General features: G+C 48.9%; 2 protein-coding genes across 18 annotated transcripts in view; one reads left to right on the plus strand and one right to left on the minus strand.

Annotated features, from left to right (window-relative positions):
* The window catches only part of MORC2 (MORC family CW-type zinc finger 2), a 37749-nt gene extending 33323 nt beyond the window's left edge, over positions 1 to 4426 (plus strand). For 7 of the 9 annotated variants that reach the window (XM_071763682.1, XM_071763679.1, XM_071763680.1 and 4 more), the window contains 7 exons: positions 46 to 189; positions 281 to 335; positions 1118 to 1259; positions 1558 to 1749; positions 1844 to 1937; positions 3121 to 3309; positions 4162 to 4426. In XM_071763682.1, the coding sequence (XP_071619783.1) occupies positions 46 to 189; positions 281 to 335; positions 1118 to 1259; positions 1558 to 1749; positions 1844 to 1937; positions 3121 to 3309; positions 4162 to 4230 (885 nt within the window). In that variant the 3' untranslated portion in view covers positions 4231 to 4426. Of the gene's footprint in view, positions 1 to 45; positions 190 to 280; positions 336 to 1117; positions 1260 to 1557; positions 1750 to 1843; positions 1938 to 3120; positions 3310 to 4161 lie in introns of those variants that run through there. The other 2 variants (XM_071763683.1, XM_071763684.1) reach the window with 2 other exon arrangements.
* A 5095-nt stretch (positions 4427 to 9521) lies between these two features.
* The window catches only part of LOC139805352 (uncharacterized), a 42636-nt gene continuing 35799 nt past the window's right edge, over positions 9522 to 16358 (minus strand). For all 9 annotated transcript variants that reach the window (XM_071763672.1, XM_071763671.1, XM_071763669.1 and 6 more), the window contains one exon: positions 9522 to 10399. In XM_071763672.1, the coding sequence (XP_071619773.1) occupies positions 9600 to 10399 (800 nt within the window). In that variant the 3' untranslated portion in view covers positions 9522 to 9599. The remainder of the gene's footprint in view (positions 10400 to 16358) is intronic.

Below are 16358 nucleotides of genomic sequence, written 5' to 3' on the forward strand. Positions count from 1 at the left end.
GTTGCTAGCATGCAATTATAGCTAGAGTTTGTTTGCTTCCTAAAGGCCTCCACCCCCCGGAAGAGAACCTTGAACACCACCACAGAGGATGGATCTGAGGAGGAGGGGGAGCATAAGAAGGAGAAGACAAAACGGGGCAAATTTGTGGCAGTGAAAGAGAAGAAGGATTTCAGTGAGGTTGTGGTAGAGGTGAGAGTGCACTTGTTTCCCCAGATGAAGATATTTTTCAAATGTTTATAATCTTGTTGGGAGGCAACTAATTTGAGTTCTCTGTTCACAGCTCACTGACAGTGCTGGGGAAGAAGAGCTGGCAGAACTGAAGAAAGCTCAGAAAGGTGAGAAATGAACCTTTGAACTGCCTCCAGTATCTAACACTGGAGAAGAGTTGTTGCAGAACTAGATTCACTGGTTAAATGTATGATTTCATTAATGAGCTTATTAAAATAAGAATTAGTGTAAATTTGCATCCTATGCCCTGAGATGACTCTAACTCACATGAAACATTTTGGCCAGAACACTTTGATTAGACAGTAGGTGATTGTGGTGGGGTAACATGAGGCTGCATCACCTTCACGGGTGTGCTGCTTGGCTGCATGGTGTCAACTGATGTCACCAACCATTCCTAACTACATGGAGCCTGCAGCTCTGCTAGCTGGGAAATGCTGAAGGCTGTATCTAGACCTGCTGTGCTGCTGTAAGAGATTAGGGGCTGAGAGATCCCAGGAAAGATGATTGTTAGGATGCACCTTCTGCCAGAGCAGGGCATGTCTTCAGCTTGTTCCCAGGGAGCTATATCAAAGGTGCTAAAGGGAGCTATCACTAGGGACAAGTGGCAAATTGTCCTAGTGGCCAACAGAAGCCTGGAATGCACATGTCCAACAGCTCAGAGTACAGGAGAAACCATCTGTCACAAAATGCCACACTTGCACTGTTTTTAAGTAGGACTTAACTGTGTGACAGCAGTGTTTTATGGATCACGTACCACTGGAAGGAATTCCCAGGGATTTAGATGCTGAGGGTGCATGCTGAGGGTGTCTGTCGTCTCTAGTGGTCATGCAGAATGTGCTTCCCAGCATCTGAATGTTTGCAAACATCTTTGCTGTCATCCTCCTTGCAGATAAAGGGCTGCACGTGGAAGTGCGTGTGAACAATGAGTGGTTCACAGGCCGTGTCACAGCTGTGGAGTTGGGCAAGCATGCAGTACGCTGGAAGGTGAAGTTTGATTATGTTCCTACAGACACCACACCCAGGGATCGCTGGTAACTATCTCTAGCTATGGGATTTTAGGGGCTTGTCTTGCTTTCATAGATGCTGAAGGCAAATATGTTGCTGTCATGTCAGGGAGTATGTGTCTGTCCAGATGCTGCATAAAGAATGAGCATGACAGATTCCATACAGTCTGCTTTGATGGGATCTCCCTGTGGAGGCAGCTGTTGTGTGATATGGAGGTCTCAGAGTAGCAGCTGGTTACAGGTTCTGATAAAGCTGCAAACAGTGTTTCAGGTATGGCCAATATAGAAGAATGTATCTGACTTTCCTTTAATATTATTTTTTCAGGGTAGAGAAGGGCAGTGAGGATGTGAGGTTGATGAAGCCTCCCTCTCCTGAGTACCAGGCTCCAGATACGCAGCAGGAAGAGGAAGTTGTTGTGGCTGAACCTTCTACCTCAGACTGTGTCAGAATTGAGCCAGACACCACAGGTCCCAGCAGCAGCCAAGAAACAGTAGACTTACTAGTTCAGATCCTTCGGTGGGTTCACAGCAGTTCTGCAGAGCTGCTGCAGTCTCATATCATTAGTCTTATAAACTCCAGTTCTGGTTTTGTGTTTTTCTTTCCTGTGCAGAAATTGTTTGCGGTACTTCTTACCTCCAAACTTTCCTATCTCCAAGAAGGAGCTGAGTTCCATGAGCTCTGAAGGGTTGTTGGCATTTCCCTTGGTGAGTTCAAAATTTCTAGAAAAGTTTGGGGGTTTTCCCCAAAGACATTCCATTCTATTGCAAACGTGCATCCTTCTGATGCAAGATCACACTCTTCAAAAGGTTGTTTAGGTCCTTAGCAGAAAAACATAGCTGAGAAATAGCGAGAGCCTCTGAAATGTGGTCTCTTGACCGTGGTTGTATGAGGATTTTTACATTGCCACCCATCTGTGTAGGAAGGCTGTTGGCTGCTACAATCCTAACTTCTTGTCTTGCTGTTAAGCTTTTAAAAAAGAGAGACCAGGTTGAAGGTTTGTAGAAAGGGTATGTAAGCATACCTGTTGGTTTTGCCTCCAGCCTTAGAAATCTAACTTACGCGGAGGCAATATTGAAGATGGGAGAACATGGGAACCAACCCCTCTCACACTTCTCCTGGTGAGCAAGCTGACCACCTGTGATCTCACTGCACATCTTAAGGTTTTTGGTGTGACCTCTGAGCAAGGAACAGCTGGGGTTGAGCCTGCACCAGTATCTGGAAGGTCCAATGCAGGCTGAAGTGCAGATAAGTGGAACTGGCTTCTCTGGCTTCTCTCCTCTGACATGCCACAAAGGAAGATTTCTTCAGGAGGCATCTGTAGGTTACAGAAGCCTTCCACAGCTGACCAGATGACAAAAGCCCCTGCTTATTTGGTAGTCTTCAAAGTGTCCTGCTCCCTCACTTGCAATGTCTTCTTTTGTCTTCTTTTCTGTGTTAATTCAGGCATCTGCTTGAGTCACCTATCCTGCTGCTTCCACAGACACATTGGCCTTGTCTGGAATTTTCTGCCAGTGCATATGTTCCTTCCTATTACAATCTGCATTGTCTGGGCCTATGCTAAAGAAACTCACTGCATACAGAGGCTGTGAGATCTTTCTAAAGCAAAACTGTGGTTTTAGGCTTCTTAAAACATGCTGCTTCTTTAATCTGAATCCAGGCAGCTTTGGTTGCAGTTCTGCTCTTTGTGAAAATCTGTGTGACTTTGTGCTGCCTGCAGTAGGCAAATCAGAAATGTAAATGTGAGAGCATGGTAATGACTGCAGACAGGGCCTGCTCGGTCCCAGAGTGCCAGTACCTGGGCTCTTCTACAGTGTGCAAGTGCTGGGGTTTTCTTGACACTTGATGCTGCTTCTTAACACTTCATCTCTTGTGTTTTGTCTTCTATAGAAAGAATATTTCAAACAGTATGAAGTAGGCCTGCAGAACCTGTGCAATTCGTATCAGATGCGTGCTGATGCTCGGGCCAAAGCCTGTGAAGAAAACCTTCGTGACTCAGAGAGAAAGCTCAAGGAAACACAGGAGAAACTGCAGAAGCTGAGGACTAACATAGTGGCCCTTCTCCAGAAAGTGCAGGAGGTGGGTGAGGAAGGGGTGTGAAACAGGAGCTTCCCCAGTTGCAACCTTCCCCAGAGCCTCCAGACACTTGAGATGTTTGCATCCAGCATTTGACCAAGCTTCAGCTCCTTCTCAGGTGCAACTTAGGCGTAGACCATCAGAGGCAGCTAAATGCAAGGCTGCTGTCACTGCCTGCCTCTGGGGATCCTTAGAAGTATTAATTTTCACAAATGGATTTTTCACAGCATGTACATAGTGCACAGCTTTGATTTGTTTTTTGCTTTCTGCTATGAAACATGGGACTGCAGGAAAATTCCCCTGGGCACAGGCTATGCTCTGCAGGAAATTTTTGCCCCATTCTTGGGCAGAAAGGTAGGTGCTAGATTCTGAATCCCATGCAAACCTTTAAACAAATAATAATAGAAAAATTTCATGGTGAAATCTAGTTATTAGTTATACTACTAAATATTAAATTAAAATAGCAAATATATGTTTGCATAAATGTGTGAAATAAATAACATTAACTAAAATTAGGACCAGCCAATGGAAAAGCTACTGAAAACCTGTGGAAGCGGTTGCTCCCTAATAGGAAACTGTGTTAAAGCTAAAAAAACCCCAAAAAACTAACTTGACTCTGGTCAGCACAGTAAATCGACTGTTTGAGCATCAAGTGCTGATTGGTTTCCAGGCTCTGGTGGTCTGTCAGGCCCTGGCAAGGAAAGCTGGTGGTGCTAGGGAGTGATGGAAGCTGGGATGTAAGGGCTGTCCAGGGCACACGTTTCAGAGGATGCTGATACTGGTCTGTCTTGTCCATTTTTGCACTGGTTTTCAAGATCAACTTTTCACTGTTATTTCTTGTACTTTTGGTTTCAGGACATCGATATTAATACAGATGATGAACTGGATGCATATATTGAGGACTTGATCACAAAGGGAGATTGAGCAGCCCCAGTATAAGTCCCAGAGAAGTAGAGGAGCTGGTTCCTGCAGTGGGAGATGTGGATTCCTGCAATGGAGGACTATGGCAGCTGTTGAGGGGAAAGGGGTTTTAGACAGTACTTCTGTTGTGTTAATGTACAACTTGTTCTTGTGACTTTATATTAAAAAGACATATGTGCTGTTGGCAGGAGAATTTTTATTATACTCTGAATCTTTGTAAATATTTATTTAAAAAAAAAAAAAAAAAAAAAAGGGAACTGTGCGTGGTATGATGGGAGGGTTGCTGTGTGTTTGGTGAGGTTAAAGTCTGGGGTTTTTTGCAACTGGGATATATTAATATGCTAAACCTGGAAAACCAAAGCAGGCTGTCTCAAATAAGAACCTGGCAGCAAATTAAAAACAAGCCTGGAGGAGGTCAGGACTTCCAAGATACTGAACCTGGACTACAGAAAGCTAAGTCAGGAATCTGAGCTTCGTGGAGTAGATCAAAACACAGTCTCTGTGCAAGCATGAGTGGAGGGGGTGAAATCTTGGTGGTTCTGAGGGAGCTGGGAGCAGGGGATTGCCGGTACACGGAGGTTCCCAAATATGAGATCTCTGTAATCAGGTGGGATTGTTACCATGCTAACAGAGGCTGTGAATTTTTTAGAAGAGGACAACTTCCTAGGCTGCTCGCAGTGGGTTGTGTTTGCCAGAGAGAGAAAGCTGGAGCTGAGATTTTTTCTTAGCAGTCACCTTATTGCACAATTTTACTGCTGTTTCTTTAAGACATAATCGCAATGACAGAAGAACTTGACCAGCCAAAAATAAAGGGACCCTCTGTTCTGCTGTCACTCCCTCAGGTCTGTGTTGCTATGATCAGTGTGTGACTAAACTTGCTGGTTAGCCAGGTTGTCAGGTCTTCTAGGGCAAGGTGTCCTTGAACTTGGTGCTCAGTACCTGGTGATTTGAAGAAACATCATCACTGAGAGGTGCCCAGCTTCAGGAACATCAAATGAAATGGACCGTTGAGGTTCTTTGGATGACTGAATGTGTAATAGATGTTTTACAAAAAAATGTCCAAATGAATCATCTGCTGCATTGAAAATCTTAATCACTAATGGTTAATACTCCTTGAGAAATTCTACGTCCTTCATAGCAAAGGAGAGAGGGAAGACACTTATTACCTGCACTCCAGGTCCTTGCCACCCAGTGAGACTGCTTTCATTCAGGATCTAGGCATGGACATCCTACTATAAAGAGGTAAGGAGCATCCCCCCCAACCCCATACACTATCTGGACAGAGGAGCAGCATTATTTGAATGTAGGAGCCAGCTCTACCAGTCTTTCTCAATTTCCTTGCACATGGAGTTTTGTCAATTGTGATAGCACATTGGAGCTTCAGATGAAAGTGATTGTTCTGTAGAAGCTTTTACATTTAGGCAAAAGAAGAAATCTGTACTCTTCAGGTGTCCAGCAGAAATTCTAAAGAACCAGATTTCATTGAAATATGGTGTAGAGATGCTGCTGCTTGCAAGCTTTAATTCCAAACACTGGGAGTGTGCCAATTTGAGACAAATAGCTCTTACACATTTCTTGAGTTTCCTGACCCTATTCCTGCTCTCCTGCTAGGAAGGTGTTACACAGTTTTTTCCTCTGATCTTTGGAAATTTCTCGTTTCTGGTTTTAACTTGCTTTTTATGACATTTAATTTCTTTTTATCTTGTACCCAAGTATTCTCACTTGAGTTTCTTTCCCTTTCAGCAGTACAATTATTGTGGCCTCTCGAAACTTCCATTTTCCAAGGAAAAGCAAGCTGAGAACATTTTAGTGCTAATAAAACAAGTTTTACCTTCCAGGTTTCCTCTGGAGCTGCTTCAATTTTTAAAAATTTTTAAATTTTTTCTGGTAACCTTTTTAAGTAGACCTCTGTGAACTTCCTTAGGCCTTAGGAATAGCTTTCAGAAACATAATAAAAACCGGAATAGAGAGTAATAAAGAATTTATTACTCCTGTACCAGAACCTATAAAAGAACTCAGCAATGATCCCTTATGGCATCTAATGCAAACTTCTTATGTAGCACTAAACAAGAGCAAGCCAAATTTAACAGAAGATTGTTGGTTGTGTTATAATGTCAGACCGCCCTATTATGAGGCTATAGCAAGAACTGACAGGGTCCAATGGTCTAATAGGACTAATCCAAAAGAATGTAATTGGGAAGAATATCGAAATGGCTCTCAGGGAATAACAATTCAGCAGGTAACAGGGAAAGGAAGGTGTATTGGGAAAATACCAGCAAAATATAATCACCTTTGTAATCGCACCATAACAGACAATAAAATTCAGGAACAAAAGAATAAGATGCATAAGTGGATAGTACCAGGGGAAGGAAATAAATGGGTATGTTCGGATACAGGGATCACACCTTGTTTATCACTGCATATATTTAACACCTCTAATTTTTGTATCCAGGTGACAATTATCCCTCGAATAATATATCATACTTCAAATGAAGTATTATATTATTTTGAACACACAGATGAAAGTATTAAGAGGCAAAAGCGAGAGCCTGTTACTGCAATCACCTTGGCAACCTTGCTCATAACAGGAGGAGTAGGGGCAGGAACGGGAATAACTTCTCTGGTAAAAGGGCAGGCAATGCAAAGATTGCAAGAAGCAGTTAATGAGGATATTGTCAGGATGGAGCAGTCTATAAATGCCCTGGCTACATCTGTAAAATCTTTATCAGAGGTAGTGTTACAAAACAGAAGAGCTTTAGACTTGCTATTTTTAAAAGAAGGTGGGTTGTGTGTAGCTTTAAAAGAGGAATGTTGTATATTTGCTGATCATACCGGGGTAGTGTTGGATTCCATGGCGGAACTAAGAAAGAAATTGGAACAACGGAAAGGAGAATTAGAATCCAACAGATCCTGGTATGAAAATTGGTTTAACTTATCTCCTTGGTTAACCACTTTGATTTCGACATTGGCTGGACCAATCATTACGATAATATTGGGACTTATATTTGGTCCTTGCATATTGCGTTTTGTGTTACAATTTGTTAAAAAACGTCTTGAGATTGCTAAGTTACTGGTTTTAACATCAAAATTGCAAACTGTATCGCCTTCTGTAAGCAGTGATGAATATGAAGAAGATGAAGTTTGATAAATAAAATAAGTATCAAAAGAAAAGGGGGGAATTGCAATAAAATATAGTTTTGTATTCATTTATCATAGTTACTACAGGGTTTGTGTAGTCTGTGAGATTTCCAGGAATTAATTTTACTTGCTCTGTTTCCTTTTATGTTCTCAGCAGTCTCTGTGGGTCCTTTTGGGTTGAAGTTTAATAAACAAATGAGTATCAAAAGAAAAAGGGGGGATTGTTATAAAATGTTGTGGATTGTTTATTAAACTGTTATATGTATTAGAAATCTTTTATTAAAGTATTGTAGTAAGTTGTTCTGGAAAGTGGGTGGAGCATCAAGATCACAGCCTGGTGACGTAGAGACGGGATCAGACGAGAAGGCCCTTGGTAACAACTGGAACATGCGCAGTGTATCAAGAAGAGAAATGTAACAAGAAGAGGGGTCTTTAAAAAGCCTGCCGTGAGGAAAAGTGGGTGTGGCAGTTTAGCAGAGCTGAGACTCTCCTGTCACCCAGCGCTGTTTTGCTCATTATTCTACTTGCTATAATCAAATTCTAATTTGGTTTAAAAAAAAAGACTCAGAGTACATGGTCAATTTATAACACCTTTTTTTTGCAAGTCATGCCTGCGGCCCATAGCAAGGACCACCTGGGCTTTGGGGTGCTGCTTGCTTTCAGTTGCCTTATGGGACTGTTCATTCTCATGCAGTGGGGTACACTCAGTCTCCTCTTCTGCTGCTGCCTTACCCAAAAGACACAGCAAACTTCTAGGCCAAGAAAGGCCTTCTGGTCTCCAGGTCCCAGGGTGTCTTGATCTGGTCAGGAGAGGACCAGTTAGCAGCATGCAATTGATTTTGTTTGTGATGTCAGAGCCCTGATCACAGCTCACTTCTCCAGTGCTTGCTGGGTGGGATGATAGCAGACGAGACCAGCAACTGTTGGATGCTTGATCTCATCAGCAAAGCTGCAGCTGTACAGTAAGAGCAGAGGAGATCCTCCTTTAAGTCTGCACTAGAAGGAAGGCTTCAAGAAAGCTCCTCAGCACCCTCTGGAAGGTCTCAAGGACTCAGGGCACAAGCTACAAATGATAAATTCACCTGTCCTGCCAGGAGGCCCCTGCTGCAGAGTGCCACCCCTCTGGCTGCCCTGGCAGAGGATGGAGATCTTAAGGCCCTTCTAAGTGTGCCCTTGATACTTAACACACTGAGCAAAAGCACCTGGGCAGTGAGGGTTGTGGGGGCTTGTGTAAGTCCAAGAGGAGCATGGTGCTGCAGAGCCCATTGTTCCCTGACTCAGTGTCTTGGGCAGTGACTGAGGGGAAAAAAAAGCCAAACAGAAGTCCTGGCTTTAGCCTGGAAGAAGGGAGGGCTGAGCAGCAGTCAAGGGGCTTTGCATGGTGCTAAGGAAGGCAGAGGCAAGCTGTGGTGCTGCAGGTCCGGTGGCCTGATGTCCTCCTTGCCCAGCCTGGTTACAGCACCAGGGCCACTCTGCTTCCCCTGGGCCACACTCAGCCAGGCTGAGGTGAAGCTGCTGGCTCAGCTGCTGGGCATGGGCAGCACAGTGGGAACCCCCAAGTGAGGGCACTGCCACTGTCTCACCAAGTGCCTCTTTGTCTGTGCCAGGACTGACTTTGTCAGCGCCTGAGAACATGGGGCACCGTGGAACCAGCAGCCCCTGTTGTCGCAGCGAGGGAAAACTCGTGCACTCAATGTGAGTGATCAACAAGCTTCAACTTTATTGCGCAGCAACTTTTCCTTCTATACGGTCTCGGAGACCACGCCCCCCAGGTCCCGGCGGCCACACCCCCTACCCTTTCAGGAACATTCAGGAACATTCTCAGCGTCCTTTAATAAGCTAGTACATATTCTATAACCTAGCTCCTCTGTTGGCCATCTGCACTATGTCTTCGTGGCCCTTGTCACGTAGCCAGTCCTCCACACCCTGTTGCTGCTGCTCTGTCTCCAGGGAAAGCGTCCCCCAGCACGGGGAGGCATCCCTGGCCTCACCAGGGTACCCCCAGCCTGCCTTTGCCTTTGTTGGCTCCCCTGTGCTTTGGGGTAGAAGGGGATAAAATCTTATTCCTGGCAGCCCAGCTCCTGCTGCAGCTGCCTGGAAGCGGTTCCCCTTGCCCTGCACTTCTCCCGAGAGGCACCAGACACAGACAAGCACTATGGGGAGCTGTCAGCTTTTATTAGGTCTCAAAAATCCACAGGCAGCTGAAAGGCAGCTGGCAGCATGGCGGGGCGGGCTCAGGGCTGGTGGCCACCTCCAGGAACCCCCCCGGTGATGGCAGGGGAGCTGGGTTCCTGTCTCCGATGCGCTCTACGGAAGAACTGGAAAGCCCTGCGCACGCCCCTGGACACCCTTCTGAAGAGGGAGAACCGTTTCCGTAGAGCTGATGAAGTCCCTTCAGCCTCTCGTGCTACCCAGGAGCCAAAGGCTGTGCTGGGCTCTGCCTGCTGGCCCATGTCTTCTACGAGGTCTTGCTGTTCTGTGGAGTGCTGGCCTGATCCCCGTGTCACAAGCGCAGCCCTGGCCACAAACTCCCTGACAACGAACTGGTGTGCGTCCACCGGAGCCAGATCATCGTCTTTGGCCCTGGAGGGGACAGGTGCCAGGCTCTCAGCTTCTCCTGTGCTGTCCTGCTGGTCTTGTCCCTCTGTCCCAAGCACAGCCTTGGCCACAGACTCCCTGACCATGAAGTGGTCGGTGTCCACTTGAGCCAGATCACCATCTGTGGACCTGGAGGCCTCAGGTGCCAGTCCCTCAGCTTCTGCCCCACTGGTGTGCTGCTGGTCTGGTCCCCCTGTCACAAGCACAGCCTTCTCCACAGCATCGCCAACAATGAAGTGGTCGGTGTCTGCCAGAGCCACATCATCTTGTGTGGGGCTGGAGGGGACAGGTGCCAGTCCCTCAGCTTCTGCCCCACTGGTGTCCTGCTGGTCTGGTCCCTCTGTCCCAAGCACAGCCTTGGCCACAGACTCCCTGACCATGAAGTGGTCGGTGTCCACTTGAGCCAGATCACCATCTGTGGACCTGGAGGCCTCAGGTGCCAGTCCCTCAGCTTCTGCCCCACTGGTGTGCTGCTGGTCTGGTCCCTCTGTCACAAGCACAGCCTTCTCCGCAGCATCGCCAACAATGAAGTGGTCGGTGTCCGCCAGAGCCACATCATCTTGTGTGGGGCTGGAGGGGACAGGTGCCGGGCTCTCTGCCTCCACTGCTGTGTCGAGCTCACTAAAGGCAAGAGAAGCTGGTGCTTTTGCCTCCTGTTGTGCCACAGGAGCCAGAGGCAAGTGGTGCCCCTCTTTGCCAAGAGCTCCGGCCCCTGCAGAAGCTGCCGGCTCCACGCCTGTGAACTCCAGGGATTCGTATGTGCTATGCTGGTAATTATCTTCCTGTTCTTCAGACTCTGTGCCCATGATGCTGGATGAGCTGGATTCCTCCTGGGGGACAAAGCTGAGGTCCTGAAAGAAGTCCTGGGAAGAGGGCCAGATGATGTCATCTCTGTCACTGTCCTCTTCCCCCTCCTGCTCTAAGTCCCCTGCTTTGTTGTCCAGCACTGGCAGGAATGTCCTCCCTCTTGCCCACACTTCCTGCTGGCTGGGTCCGGGGGCTTCCATCCACTCCAGCATGTCCTCTCTGCTGGTGACATCATGCAGGAGTTCCCTGCGCCTCGCCTCTGGCTGACACACCTTCAAGCTCACTCTGCAGGTCTGGAAGGAAAGAGGGGTTTAGTAAAAGCAGTCTGGCTCCCAGCAGCACCTGCATGCCAGGGCCCTGCCGGCAGCGGCTGCTGTCAGAGACAGGAGATGATGGGGCCGGAGCCGTGCGGCGCAGCGGCGCGATCCAGGCAGAGGGAGGCCCCATCCCATCCCATCCCATCCCATCCCATCCCATCCCATCCCATCCCGTGCCGTCCCGTGCCATCCCATCCCATCCCATCCCATGCTGTCCCGTGCCATGCCGTCCTTGGTACTCACCCTCCTGGATCTGACACTGAGCCGCCACGACTCTGTCAGGAGGACCTGCTGCTCCTCGCTCTCCTGCCGCCAGAGCTGCCTGGCCTCCAGGCCACCCTGCTGACGCTGCCGGCTGGCTGCGCTGGTCTGGGCCGGGCAGCTCCTCTCCTGGTCCTCCAGATGCTCCGTGTGGACGGACCGGATGGTCAAACGATCTGCAGCAGCCCCATGGTCAGCCGACACCCTGCTGTGGGGCTGGCACCTGACACGCACTGTCAACCTTTCTGAGAGACGTCGTGCCGTTTGTCCACAGCGTGCTGGTCCCGCGTCCCTCTCGAAGGAAGCTGGCGCAGGGGTGCTGCAGGCAACACCAGTGCTCCCACGTCTGTGGGGATCAGGCAAGGGACGTTCTCTGTCAGCTGCCCAGACTTCCTCTGCTCTTCTTGGTATCGCCCGGTCCTGCTGTGCTGCTGGCTGCTTGCAGCATCCCCATCGCCCAGTGAAAACCTTGTGCTGGGGCTCATTGGGGATGTGCCAGGCTGTCCCCTTTCCAGCTGGGGCAGAGGCTCCAGGGCTGTGCAGGGCAGGCTTCCAGCTCTCCACCCTGGCAGATGTGCCCCGGTCACCCCATGTGCCCCGGGCAGAGGAGACAACCTCTTGGCGGCCGCTGGTTGCAGCGCTGCTGGCTGTGTTTCTGCCTGTGGCAAGGGTTGCTGCTGGCAGAGGAGGCAGCTTGCAGCAGGTGCTGGCAGCCTTGTAACTGCTTGTGGAAGAAGATGATGTAGAGGGGGCAGCTGGCAGATGGGGCAGCTTGCAGCAGGTGCTGGCAGCCTTGTCTCTGCCCCCGCGTAAAGGTGCGGAGCGTGCAGCGGGAGGGGGACGTGGCTTCTGAGAGCAAGTGCTGGCAGCTCCTGAGGGCTGAGCTGTGAGTGCATGCCCGGGTGCCACATCCTGCCTGAGGAGAGGCAGCCGGCATGGCTGGCAAGCTGTCTCCTCCTCTGTCGCCCTGCCTACCAGGCTGCCCGACTGCAAGAGAAAGCAAGGAGAGACTGCAATGACTCTGGCCCTTGCCCCCGTGGCTCCATGTCCCGGTTGTGAAAGGTCCTTTGTAGTGAAATGAGGCAACCAGGTGCCACCAATGGCCAGGTAGTGGGCATGAGTTTGTGTTAAGCCCACCTGTGCCTGATTAGGCCGGGCCCCTACTGCCCATGAGCAGGATTAGGGGGCCAATAAAGCTCACTCCTGAGGAGGCCGTGAGGGAGGCTGGCTGCTTTCGGAGCAATAGCACCGGGCCAGGCTACTCAGCCCTGAGGGCCAGAGACTCGGAGCCCTCTTTGTGTGTTTCTGCTGGAACACCTGGTTGGACCTTGGAGCGCCGTGCCCTAAGAGAGGTTCGTCTTGCAACAGTCCTTCCTTCTGCCAGGGTGCCCTGGCAGCCCCCCAGCCCAGCCTGTTCCCTCCCGCACCTCCCTGCTGCCAGCAGCTCCTGGGCTGGGAAGATGTCCGTTGCCCCTGGGCTTCCTACGTGGACGTGGTGTCTCCCCGTGGCCTTGGCTTGAGAGTTGTTGGGGCAGGGCAGCTCTGGCAGTCTGTCCCCATCAAGGGGCGAGACCTGGCCCTGGCTGCCACCCTGCAGCACTGCTGGTTGCTGCCTGTGGCCCACCTCCTTGTGGGCAGGAGGAGGAGGTGTGGGGTGGAGGTGGCTGCCAGGACCCCTGCTGCCAGCAAACCCAGCACTGGCACCGAGGCAGCGCCGTGTGACCCCGTCCCACGCCAGCCTCTCCCTCTTACCTTGAGCCTCACCAAGAGCCTCTTCTTCAGGAGCGGTTGCCCCTTGGTGGTCTGGGAGCGGGCCTTCTCCTCTCTCTCCATGGACACTTTGGCCTCTTCTGCCAACGTAGCCGTTCCGCAGGCACGCAGAACAAGTGAGCGAGTTGCTCTCCTGGCATCCCAGAGCTCGCGTTGCTTATATACCCCCACGGTTACCGCGGAGCCCTCCGTGACAATGGTGTCCAGGCACCAGGCCCTGCATCACAAAGGCAAAGTGGTGGCCCCAGGTGCACAGCTGCCACAGCTGCGGACGCTGAACTAACACAAGAAAATCCCGGACCGCAACAAAAGTTGAAAGCATAAAAATCTTGCTCTGATTTTGTTGCCAAACTTCAAAGCTTTTGATTTAAGGAGCTTAAGAGAATTGGAGTGCTGCTCACTGAGCTACACCTTCATATGGAGGAACAGGTCCAAGCAGAACGTGGCCAGATGGGAGACTAATTCTCACCCTGCTCCAGGACCCTCCAAGCCAATTGTAGGAAGAATGAGTTCTCTAAGTTCTAGAAATGAGAAAATCCTTCCCACTGAGGTGAAGCTAGAAACTGAAAGTGATCAATGGTTTCAGACGAAAAGGAAGATTTCATTCCAAGCTTTCCTTTGTTTAAGAAAGAGGGGGAAATCTGCTCTTAAGTGGAAGAAGATGTTCCAGGACAGGCGTTCTCCCCTTGGGGTATCATGGGACCCCTAGGTAAAAAGCACAGTTCTCATGGGAGCTGTAGAGGTCACCAGAAATTTTTGTGCCTTTTCTGCGCAATAATCAGGATGAAAAGGACTCTTTCTTAGGCCAGAGCTGAGAGTCTAGAGGCAATGTCTACCTGGGAAAGGATTCAATCAAGGGACCCAGTGAAAAGCTCTTTGCCACCAAAGATACTGCAGATTATTAGAAAGCATGATGTCTTGTCTTGGGAAGCAGCGTAAGGGGATTTGTCTTATGACTGGAAGAACTAACGGACTTCAAATGCAGCCCAGGAGTTAAATGGATGACGGATTCAGTTGCAAGGATGGACTGATAAAATTGTGTTGAGTTTTTAGTTTATGCTTTTGAATTGATTTTGAAGCACTAGCTGATGTTTATAGGAATGTGAGAAGTTCTCTCTGTCACTGGAATGTGTACCTCTTTGCATAAACATCGCATACTTTTTGCATTTCAGAGTGTATTGCAGCACAGTCCACTGCTGCTTTTTGCTTCCTGCTGTGCTGGATAGATTTCCTGCTAGTTGGTACATCCTAGGTAGAGGAATTTCCTTCTTACAGAGCCTGAAGAATAAGTGTAGGTGCTTGTGCTGATGACGGACAGACCCAAGAATAAATCTTCTAAAGCGAGCAAAAGAGCTGTTTTGGTTTTTCCCCCTGGACTGGCCCACAGGCTTGCACAATGGGTCTTCAGCTGATGTGCATTAACGTGAGGTGGAGCTCCTCTCTTTGGTGTCTGTGCCCGCAGAGACTTTAGAAAAGAGAGAAAAAAGCCTCATCTGCTAACTGCTTTTTTACACAGAGACAATGTATACATTTATGCTAAACATTGGTGTTGATGTCTGTGTGGAGTTGGTAGAATGTTTGCGAGTGACCCCCAGACAGTGGAAATCAACTCACATCATCTAAGCTGTAAGTAGAAAATCTGCAAAAATCGGTGTTCTTTTGAGAAGGAAGGGCTCTCCAGTCTTTTCAATAGAAGAGCTCACACAAGGTCATCCCCTGTTGCAGTGCAGATTCCATCTGTACTGAAGGCAGTGGTCCTTCCTTTTAGCCAGAGGCACAATCTGGATCGATGACACTGCTGCTTGAGAGTCCTCTGGCAAAATGTTAACATACAAAACCCACTTACAATGGGTAAAGTACTGCCAGGTGTCCTGCCCAGCTCCAGATTCAGACGGGTTTCTAAATGGAAGCGTGATGAAAACAGGTGCAGTAGCCTCAGTTGTCTTTAGGGGAAAATAGATGCAGGGGGTTGACTCAAGTGAATTTGTTCCGAGCTCAGCTCTGGAGCTGCTTCAATGGTTTTTTTTTGGTTTGTTTTTTTTTTAAATTTCCAGTGGCCTTTTTAAGTAGACCTCTGTGAACTTCCTTGGGCCTTAGGAATAGCTTTCAGAAACAGGAACGTAGTGAGCTCTGGAGGTCGTCTAGGTAAGCTACTCCAAGCAAGGTGTACTCCAAAGCTGTATCACATTGTTCAGGAGGCTGCATCACACACCTCTCTGCTGAGTGTGTCCTTCCCTTGCACCTACCAGGGGTGTCTCTGCTGCAGCTTAGGAAGCTGTTACAGCTGCCTATTGAAAGCCTCGTGGTTCATCTTTCACACTCCATTTAATCCTGTTGCTACCCATGTGTGTTCAGTTCCCTGTCTCCCTCCCTGCTTCCAGCTGTCTCTGCCAGCAGAAATACTGTTAGGCGAGTTGCGTTTTGTACGATATGATATTGAAAGAGTGGAAAGCTGTAGCATACGTATTTCTACTGGTAACGTTGCTGATTTGTGTATTTAATAATGAAGCAGGAAAGGCTTTTAACATTAACCTCTGGGTCACCTCTGGGTGATTCTTATTCCAGGCCAATTTTGACAGTCTCTCACCCATGACAGCACATGTCCTTGGGGGGCTCCAGTCATCGGATCTGGGCTTTTATTGTTGTGGCAACAGGATCAATAGTTCCCTTTTTTTTGCAAGTCATGCCTGCGGCCCATAGCAAGGACCACCTGGGCTTTGGGGTGCTGCTTGCTTTCAGTTGCCTTATGGGACTGTTCATTCTCATGCAGTGGGGTACACTCAGTCTCCTCTTCTGCTGCTGCCTTACCCAAAAGACACAGCAAACTTCTAGGCCAAGAAAGGCCTTCTGGTCTCCAGGTCCCAGGGTGTCTTGATCTGGTCAGGAGAGGACCAGTTAGCAGCATGCAATTGATTTTGTTTGTGATGTCAGAGCCCTGATCACAGCTCACTTCTCCAGTGCTTGCTGGGTGGGATGATAGCAGACGAGACCAGCAACTGTTGGATGCTTGATCTCATCAGCAAAGCTGCAGCTGTACAGTAAGAGCAGAGGAGATCCTCCTTTAAGTCTGCACTAGAAGGAAGGCTTCAAGAAAGCTCCTCAGCACCCTCTGGAAGGTCTCAAGGACTCAGGGCACAAGCTACAAATGATAAATTCACCTGTCCTGCCAGGAGGCCCCTGCTGCAGAGTGCCACCCCTCTGGCTGCCCTGGCAGAGGATGGAGATCTTAAGGCCCTTCTA

Source organism: Heliangelus exortis, chromosome 19 (assembly GCF_036169615.1).
Source record: "Heliangelus exortis chromosome 19, bHelExo1.hap1, whole genome shotgun sequence".
NCBI lineage: Eukaryota > Metazoa > Chordata > Aves > Apodiformes > Trochilidae > Heliangelus > Heliangelus exortis.